Source organism: Balaenoptera borealis (genome assembly GCF_965194805.1).
Source record: "Balaenoptera borealis genome assembly, chromosome: 19".
In the NCBI taxonomy this organism is placed as follows: domain Eukaryota; kingdom Metazoa; phylum Chordata; class Mammalia; order Artiodactyla; family Balaenopteridae; genus Balaenoptera; species Balaenoptera borealis.
Window position 1 is genome coordinate 56,905,774 of NC_138878.1, and position 9,808 is coordinate 56,915,581.

The 9,808-nt window shown below is 52.7% G+C and overlaps 1 protein-coding gene across 2 annotated transcripts; it reads left to right on the top strand.

Moving 5' to 3' along the window:
• Positions 1-44: 44 nt before the first annotated feature.
• On the top strand, positions 45-9,060 carry RAB4B (RAB4B, member RAS oncogene family). 2 transcript variants are annotated; one of them, XM_082367573.1, is made up of 8 exons: positions 49-228; positions 1,424-1,504; positions 1,783-1,897; positions 3,484-3,546; positions 3,629-3,783; positions 5,380-5,475; positions 5,564-5,694; positions 8,676-9,060. In XM_082367573.1, the coding sequence occupies exons 1-7, from the start codon at positions 213-215 to the stop codon at positions 5,677-5,679; spliced, it is 642 nt and encodes a 213-aa protein (XP_082223699.1). In that variant the 5' UTR covers positions 49-212; the 3' UTR covers positions 5,680-5,694; positions 8,676-9,060. The 2 variants fall into 2 exon arrangements, with proteins under 2 accessions (XP_082223698.1, XP_082223699.1); XM_082367572.1 differs by lacking the exon at positions 3,484-3,546 and having other exon boundaries at positions 45-228.
• Positions 9,061-9,808: the final 748 nt, after the last annotated feature.

Consider the following 9,808-nt stretch of genomic DNA (forward strand, 5'->3'; position numbering starts at 1 on the left):
CAGAGTCCGCCAATCCTTGTCTTGGGAAGCGTGGCCTGGTGTCCCGCAGCATTAGCGGGTCGCGCCGGAGGGGGGTGGAGGCGGAAGTGGCGGCGCCGGCCCGGGGAGTAGGAAGGAGCCGGGGCTGCAGCCCGAGTGTGGAGCGGCTGCCAGCCGAGGAGCAGGCGCGGCCGCGTCGCCATATTGCGGCCCTAAGCGGCCGCGACCGAGTCATGGCTGAGACCTACGGTGAGGGTGGTGGGCAGAAGCTGGGGTCTGGGGTCTGGGCCCAGAAAGGATGCGGCCTGTGGGTATGGGGCGGGGCTTTATATATCAGGGGCGGGGTCAGGTATTATGGGGCAGGGCCTAGTTGATGCTGGGAGGGGTTTAGTGGGTCTGAGGCTGAGCTTAATCAGTTTGGGCGGAGCCTGAGGGTCTGGTGTCTGGGCGAAATAGATCTGGGGCGGGATTTGAGGGAAACAGTCCTGATGGATCATGGTAGGTCTTGAGGGAAAGGGTGAGCCTTAATGTGTCTGGGCGGAGCCTGAGTAGATGGGGCGGGGCTGATTGTGTGAATGGCAGGGATCAACCTTGATGGGCTGGGGCGACGCTGAAGGGATGCTCTGGACCCGGGGATTGCTCTGGGAGAGGTCTGGAATGCGGTTGGGGGTGAGTTGTCCTTTAACTAGGCGGTGGGGCTAATGGCAAGGGGTGGGGCTTAAGCTTGAGAATAGGGGTAGGGCCTTGGGCTGAGGGAGGGATGGAGGGACTGAGAAATGGAAAATCTAGATGGATGGATAGATAGGAAGTAGGAGAACAGGGTGCGGTAAAAGGAGCACTGGTTTAGGGGTCAGAGGGAGCCGCATTCATTCAACAAACAGAGAAAAGCAGAGGGAACAATGCAAAGACCCTCAGGTAGGAACCAGCTTGTCACCTTCAGGGAGTAGACTAAAGGCCAGAGGCTGGAGTGGAGTGAATGAATCAAAGTGGTAGGAGGTGAGTTGTGGGGGGCAAGGGCAAGATTGTAGTCCTTGATAAAATGGTTTTCAAGAGGCTTTAGCAAGGTAATAGCTAAGATCTTGGACTCTGGAGCCAGTTGGTCTGGGTTTGAATCCCAGCTCTACCTAGTAGTGGGATCTTGGACAAGTCAGTTAACCTTTCTGGCCTCAGTTTCCTCATCTGGAAAATGGGGATAATTATTAGTATACCTCCCTCACAGAATTTTCCTGAGGATTGAGTTGTTGATGTAAGTAAAGACCTTTAAAACTGTTCCTGGTATGTGGTAAGCACTATATAAGAATTATCCATTACAGTTGTTACCCACTGTTCTGTATCTGTCTGTGTCTGTTCTCTCCCCATAATTGTGATGGTCTTTGGATTCCATCTTTTCATGTCTATCTTTCTCTCTGCATGGGTTTCCTTGAATTCGGCTCCATCTGCTCAGACTTCCTCTTCAAATTCCTGGTGATTGGCAGTGCAGGAACGGGCAAATCATGTCTCCTTCATCAGTTCATTGAGAATAAGTGTGAGTTTCTGACAGTGGTCCTGGGAGCACTAAACTGTGGGCATGGCCATGGTGTGGGCAAGTAGGCAGCTGCCGGGGTGGGCAGGGGCAGGGCTGGCCAGAGGTACAACTCCAGTGCTGGCTGCCTGGTCGTTACCTTGGTATATGCTCTTTGCTAGGTCCTCCTTGAGCCTCAGTCACCCCAGCAATGAGAATGGGTTTGTACAGGCTGAGGAGGCCTTGGAGGACAGGGAATCCTCTGAGCCCCCGCACTGCCTCTTCTCCCCTCCCACTCCCAGTCAAACAGGACTCCAACCACACAATCGGCGTGGAGTTTGGATCTCGGGTGGTCAACGTGGGTGGGAAGACCGTGAAGCTACAGATTTGGGACACAGCCGGCCAGGAGCGGTTTCGGTAGGTGGGCTGGGCCCCCATGGAGACAAGGTAGGGGAGAGGGGAGGAGAGAGGAGGGATAGAGGTGTGCAGAGTTACCTGGAGACATAACGACAGGAGCAAGGAGACGCTGAGAGGGCAGGCAAGGTAGAGGGAGAGAGAGAGAAAGAGTGTGATGAGCAGGTCCATGTAGTCAAAGAAAGAAGGCATCTTGGAGAGAGGACGGCGGAGACAATGAGAAAAAGAGATTGAGAAGGAAGCATAATGAAGGGTGAGAGGGCCAGGGAGGGACGACAGACCCTAGCGAGACTTTGTGGAATAGACCCATGTGGCTGGAGGGACGGAGACTTGTCCCCAGGGAGAAACGAGGCCTGGAGACAAGGAGATGCTTGGGGTGGGGCGAGGGGTAGAGAATGACAGAGAATGACTAAAACAGAAAAGGAAACTTGAAAGAGAGATACAAACACTCAGGAAGGGAGAGAGAAAGAGAGACAGATTGAGAGAGAAGAGAAAGAGAAGGGAGATAAGGAGACTCAAAGAGAAACAGAGGTGAGAGACAGGGGGAGTAGGACAAGGGTGGCCAGAGAGATGCAGAAATGGATGTTTTGGGGGGAGAGGGAAATGTGTAGGACTCAGCACACAGTATGTCTTCAGGACATCTCTGCAGAAAAGGTGACAGACACATGGAAACCCTGAGTCTGAGAAACAGACAGCAGGGAGAGAGAAATAAGGGAATCCAGTCCATGGGGAAGCGTGGTCCCTGGGCAGCACTGAGTAGCTGCTGAGTTAATATTTGTGTGTGAGTTCTCTGCGTGAGGTGCACAGAGATAGAGACTGAGAGAGGGTGGAGGGGAGATAGGTGTACGACGTGCACCGGGCTGGCAGTAAGTGCTCCATAAATGCTTGCGGCATGATTGCATGAGTTCCAGAGGGACCCAGCCTGTTCCAGGGAGGAGCAGACAGTCGGCCACTCTGGGAAGGGGGCCTCCCCCAAACAGAGCAGGAGAGGGCCAAGCGGATGTAGTTGTGTAGTGCTTGGCTAGGACTGGGCAAAGGGGGGATGACAGAAAATGTTGAATGAACTAATGAATGAATGGGAAAGGGTGAGGATGACAGAGCCAGAGCAACAGAGATGGAGAGAAATAGAGAATTAAAGATACACATGTACACAAGAGACAGAAAGGCACAGACCAATGAAGAGGTGCAGAAAGACAGGGACACAGAGAGAGTCAAAGGTAGGGAGAGGGAATTCCCTGGCCGTCCAGTAGTTAGGACTCAGTGCTTTCACTGCTGGGGCCCCAGGTTCAATCCCTGGTCAGGGAACTAAGATCCCACAAGCCAAGTGGCACGGCCAAAAAATTTTAAAAAATGAAAAACTGAAAAAAAAGGTAGGGAGAGACTGAGGCGGAGGCAGGCAGCTAAGTGCGATAGAGATTGAGGGAAACAGAGAGACCGCGAGTGAGAGAAACTGTAGACCACGGCCGGGTTTAGGGTGATGGGCCAGCAGTGAAGGGGGGCCTCCGAACCACCAGTCTCTCTCCGCAGAGGGGGGCAGTCCTGGGGCACACCCCAGCCTCGGGGGTGACTGGGTCCCCCTGGCCCCACAGGTCGGTGACACGGAGTTACTACCGAGGGGCGGCTGGAGCCCTGCTGGTGTATGACATCACCAGGTGGGTGCACGGAGTGGGGCGGGGCGGGGCCTGGGCTGCCCCCCACCCACGTCCGCCTCCCTCCTGGTTCCCTTCTCCACAGCCGGGAGACCTACAACTCGCTGGCCGCCTGGCTGACGGACGCCCGCACGCTGGCCAGCCCCAACATCGTGGTCATTCTCTGTGGCAACAAGAAGGACCTGGACCTGGAGCGTGAGGTCACTTTCCTGGAGGCCTCCCGCTTTGCCCAGGAGAACGGTGAGGGCTGGGAGCGGGGGGCTATACAGTGGGGCCCGTGGGCCTCCTGGCTCTCTGTTGCTCTGCCCAGCAGGGGAATGTGGAGATTTAGAGGTCTGGGTTCAAATCTGGGTGTTGCCACATTGCGAGCTGTGTGACCACTCTGGTCCTCAGTTTCCTCACCTGGAAAGCTGGGATCACAGCGTTTCTGCTTCACATAGTGCGTGATGCTTAAGGGATGTGGTCCATGGGGAGTTCTCAGCACTGCCTGGATGGATGGGCGCTTGATTCACGTTGGCTGCTAAGAAGGTTTCGCCCACTATGGGGAGGCAGCACAGGGTATTGGTATAAGGTGGAGATTGCAAACTCTGATGGCCCTAGGGGACGGGTACATTTTGTGAGCAAGGGAGAGGGGACAGGGTAGACCCCAGGTTAGCAGGCACTGGCGTTAGGGGAGTAGACAAGACTGACAGCTACATCGAAAGGTATGCAAGGATACTATCATCAGAAAGACCACAAATAACAAATGTTGGCAAGGATGTGGAGAAAAGGGAACCCTCCTACACTGTTGGTGGGAATGTAAATTGGTGCAGCCACTATGGAGAACAGTGTGGAGGTTTCTCAAAAAAACTAAAATTGAACTACCATGTGACCCAGCAATCCCACTCCTGGGTATAGATCTGAAAAAAACAAAAACACTAATTCGAAAAGATACACGTACCCCAATGTTCATAGCAGCATTATTTACAATTGCCAAGATATGGAAGCAACCTAAGTGTCCATCAACAGAGGAATGGATAAAGAAGATGTGGTATATATATATGTACACAATGGAATACTACTCAGCTGTAAAAGAGAATGAAATAATGCCATTTGCAGCAACATAGATGGACTTGGAGGGCATTATGCTAGGTGAAATAAGTCAGACAGAGAAAGACAAATACTGTTTGGTATCACTTATATGTGGAATCTAAAAAATAAACTAGTGAACATAACAACAACATCAAAAGGTAAGCAGATCTAAACTCATTTGAAAACATCATTTTGGCCAAAATCTGCTGGCTTAGGGTCTGTCCATGTTCCTCCAGTTTGTAACCTGCAGGTTTAGAGGATTTGCCATCAGAAAGATGTGGGTTTGAATCCTGGCTCTTACTTACTGTGAGATGGCTGTCGCATGGCTGGTGGGTGCACTGTGGTGGGCCTGTGCTAGATGGTGCTGGGGACACAGTGATGAAGACAGCCCTGGACCCAGCTCTCATGGCCTCACAGTCCGGGGGCCAGGGGGAGGACCATTTCCAGATAGTGACAGCCCAAAGAGGTCAGGGCTGGGAGCGGGGAGGCACAAGGGTCTGTGGGAGCCCAGAGGAGGCACCTGACTCATCCTGGGAGGTCAGGAGAACTTCCTGGAGGAGGAGATGTGAGCTGAGCTCTGAAGGAAGAGCTCGGTGGGTACCTGGGGAAGGGGGCATTCATGGCAGGGGAACAGCATGTACGGAGGCCCAGAGTGAAGGCAAAGATGGAACGTTTGAGGAACAGAACAAGAGGCAGCAGGTCAGAGTTGGAGTGGAGGATGGGGACTGACTGAGGCCCTGACCTTCCGAGTGTCTGCCCCCCCAGAGCTAATGTTCCTGGAAACTAGTGCTCTCACGGGTGAGAACGTGGAGGAGGCTTTCCTGAAGTGTGCCCGCACCATTCTGAACAAGATCGACTCAGGTGAGGCCCCCAACTCCCCGGAGTGGGAGTGGAAGGCAGGGTCCAGGGGTTTCCAAGGGACCAGTCCTCACCTCTCCGCTTCCCCCAGGTGAGCTTGACCCCGAGAGGATGGGCTCCGGCATTCAATATGGTGACGCCTCCCTTCGCCAGCTGCGGCAGCCTCGGAGTGCCCAGGCCGTGGCCCCTCAGCCCTGCGGCTGCTGAGACCTGCAGAGCCAGGTGGGATACTGGGGACTCGGGCTGCAGGGCTGGTCTCCTGGCAAAGGGGAGTACGGAGCAGAGACAGAGACACAGAAAAGGAGAGATGACAAGAGAAACAGAGTGAGGAAGAAAGACACAAGAACACTTGAGTTAAAGGGGCCACCTTCCCAGCCCTGGGAAACCACCCGTCCTTCCCATCCCACCGCCGGCTCTCTGCCCTGCATCTCTGACCCTCCCATTCATAATTCATCAAATGTTTGTTGAGTGCCTACTCTGCGCCAGGCCCTGTTCCCGGCACTGGGGCTACAACAGTGGGGAAAACAGACAAAAATCCCTGCCTTCGTGGAGGAGATGGACAATAAACAAGATACACAAGCAAACTGTATAGTAGGCAGGGCGGTAAGAGCTATGGAGAAGAATCAAGGAGGGAGGGGAGGTGGAGGGGTGGAGTGTTTAATAGGATGATGAGGGGAGGCCTCACTGAGAAGGTAACATCTGAGCAAAGACCTGAAGGAGCTGAGGGAGGGGTCACGTGGGGACCTGGGGGAAGAGTGTTCTAAGCAGAGAGAACAGCCAGTACGAAGCCCTGAGGTGAGGTCCTGCCTCCTCCCCTGGGTGAGGAAGTCCAAGGAGGCCAGCGTGGCTGGAGTGGAGTGTGTGCGCGTGCGCGCGTGCCGGGGAGTAGGTGAGCTGGAGATGAGGTTGGGGTGGGACGAAGCAGATGAGTTAGGGCCTTGCGGGCCACGGCAAGGACCCTGGCTTATACGCTGGGTGGGATGAGAGCTATAGGAGGCCTCCGAGCAGAGAAGGGATAAGATCTGACTCAGGTGTTCACAGGGCCCCTCTGGCTGCATATAGAGAGACTGAAGGGGGCAGGGGTGGTTGCCTGGAGACCAGTGAGTAGGCCACTCCAAAGTCAAGGTGAGAGACGATGATGGACAGGATCAGGGTGGGGGCGGAGGAGGGGTTGCGAAGTGAATAGGTTTGTACCCTCCCTGATCTGTGTCTCCAGGCTTGTCCCCTCCTCATGTAGTCACTAGGTCTTCCTAAATCACAAATCTGATTCCTTCCCTCTCTTTTCTGGTAACCTCCTCCCCCTCCTCCAGGAAGCCATGCTTGTTCCCCTGTGCTTGGTCCAAAGTCCTTGACAGGCTTGAAAGTTCCTACAGGATTTGGTCCTGTCCCCACCTCTCTGCGGGTGTGTATGTCTTGACAATTCTTGTCTCTGTGCTTCATGCCCACCACACCCTCCACCCCACAGCCACTGGCAGCTCCAGGATGGCTGTGGAGCAAAGTGGTTAGACTTTGGATATATGTACTTTGAGAGCAGAGCCAACATAATTTCCTGATGCATGGATATGGAATGTGTGAGAGAGGAGTCAAGGATGAGCTCTTCGGGCAGGGCTCTTTTCCTTGCAGGCCTCTGCATCTGCTGTGCCTCTCCTCCCTTCTGGCACCAACTCCCATTCACCATCAGGTCTCTGCTAAAATGCCTCTTCCTGCAGGGAACCTTCATAGGCTTCCCAAATGGGGTCACTCCCTCTAGATGGGCGGTCGCACAACTGCCCCTCCTTTTCAAAGCGTTCAGTTCAACTGACAGAGTTGATCATTGTTATCTGTATGGTGTTTGTCTAACCCATCTGAGAAGGTGATAGATCACAGACTCCAGAGCTGGGCTGCCTGTGTTTATACTCCAACTCTGTCACTTCATAGCTCTGGGCAAATTATTTAACCTCTCTGGGCCTTGGTTTCCTCATCTGTAAATGGGGCTAATGATAGTACCCACCTCATGTGAGTGTTGAGAAGATTAAGTTAATTCATGTAAAGTGCTTAGAACAGGGCCTGACAGTCAGTAAACTAAGACTTGATAAACGAGGGCTGTTTATTATTTTTCTTCTTCTTATCCATTTTAAAGACTCTGGGCTATGTAGAATCAGATGGGTGTGTACTCTTCGCCTCAGAGCTTAGTTTTGAGTCTGTTTCAGGGTTTTCCCTCAGTGAATCAAATGTAATAAGACTGCATTTTCAAACTTTGTTGATTGCACTCTACAGGAGGAAATATACTTTATTTGTTGATCTAATACAGTCACACACGTATAAAACTAAAACACATGTTCTAGTATTAATATTCTTTCTCTTAAAATTGAGGTGAAATCCACACAACAAATTTAGCCATTTTTAAAGCGTACAATTCAGTGGCATTTAGTACATTTGCAAGGTTATGCAACCACCACCTCTGTCTAGTTTCAAAGCATTTTCATCACCCTTAAAAGGAAACCCCATACCCTTTAAGCATTCATTCTCCATTCTCCCCAGCTTCTGGCCCCCACCCATCTGCTTTCAGTCGCTATGGACCAAGATATGAAGCACTCTGAAATTTTCTTTTTTTTTTTTTTTAATATGTTAACATTTTAATTTTTATGATATTTTCTATTTTATTCTGTTACAACAATTGCTCAAGGCCCACCAAACTGATTTCCCAACCCACTAATGCAGTTGTACACATTGGAATCACCTGGAGAGCTTTAAAAGATACTGATGCCTGGGCCTTACCCCAGAGATTCTGAAGTGATCTGGGGATTTCTAGAAGCTCCCAGGTAATGCTATCTGCAGATAACTACAAAACAGGAACTGATGTGTCTCCTCGGTTTGGAAAGCACGGGAATGAGACCTAGAGCCTGGATGATCCAGGAACACAGAGGAACACAGAAGTGCAAAGGTGGGGACACAGAATGTAGACACTGAGATGCCCCTCTACAGACTCAAGGAGGCAGCTCTCTAAGGCAAGTAAACAGGGAGATGCACGTGCCCTCAGCTCTAGAGCCCCAAAGTACCTGCAGACAAGAAACAGAAAGTCAGACAATGTAGAAACTTTGGGAGAAAGAGAAAAGTATGGACAGACAGGCACAGATAGGCGGGCAGGAAGATACCCAGAAATGAGACAGACACCAGCCGACAGACCTAAGATCCCTCCACTTCACGGCACACTTTTCTTTCAGCTCACCCGTTCTCCAGGACCAGCCCTGTCCTTCTGGCTGGGGCCCAGACCCAGGCCCTGGGAGGCTGAGCCCCTCACCTGACCTGGCCCCAGAGAAGCTGCCCCGCCACCTGTCCCCCTTCCCTGGCCTGGTGGGGCCTGGCTGAGGGGCAAGATTGAGCCACGGGGGAAGGGGGAATCCGTACCTGCTGCTGCTTCCTCTGTCTTGGCTAACCCCTCTTCCCCTGAACCCTTAACCATACTCAAAGAGTTTCCAAAGCCCGCGACCAGGGCCATTTGGCCTCAGCTCCCCTGGCCCTGCCATTGCGAGTACGTGTTATTTATTACCTTACCTGGAGGCCTGTCCTGTCCCCACCCCACCCCCATAAAGCATTGTTTACACCTGTGTCATAGCCTCCATCATTTTGGGGTGGTGGGGAGGGAGGGGGGGGCAAAAGAGGTCACTGACGGTGTTTGGGGGCCATGTTTTTGGGTTGGACATGGTATGGGGGTCCACCATGACTCCATGGCTCAGGTGTCTGTTGTAGAGGGAGTTTGCCCACATACGTAACACTAATGTCCCTCTGTGATGGGTGTGATGGGATCTGTAGGAATGTGTGCTGCTTGTGTGTGTGACACCGTTGCTTATGACTACTCTGTGTCCTTGGTGATTGTGTCTGTGAGGCTGGCGTTGTTTGGGACACCAAAGCTAGGGAATGAGAATTCAGGCCTGTAGTTGAGCCCTGGGTCTGGGCCCGGTGGGTGATAGCTATGCATGTCTGATGCCTGAAAGTCTGAGGCAGTGTCTATTTAGTGTGTGACTGTGTTTGTGTGCCCTTGAGGTCTGTGTGTGTTTTGCTGTGCATTTGACTCCTTTGATACACTTGTGTGTGACCATGAACCCTGTGTGTGCCCCTGAAGACTGTGTGGGCTTTTGTGCCACCGGGACTCCTGTGCATATTTGAGATCAGTGTGTGTTGCCTCCTGTGTCCAGGTGAACCTCTGACACCCGCACATGGTCTGCCAGGGACAGGTGCAGCCCACTGAGGACACTCCCAACTGCTCTCCCATCCCCAATTTGGCCTTAAACCACCCTCACGGGAGGCCTGAGTCCCTGCTCAGCCTGGGTGCTGGCGGAGGGGGTGGGGCATTTAA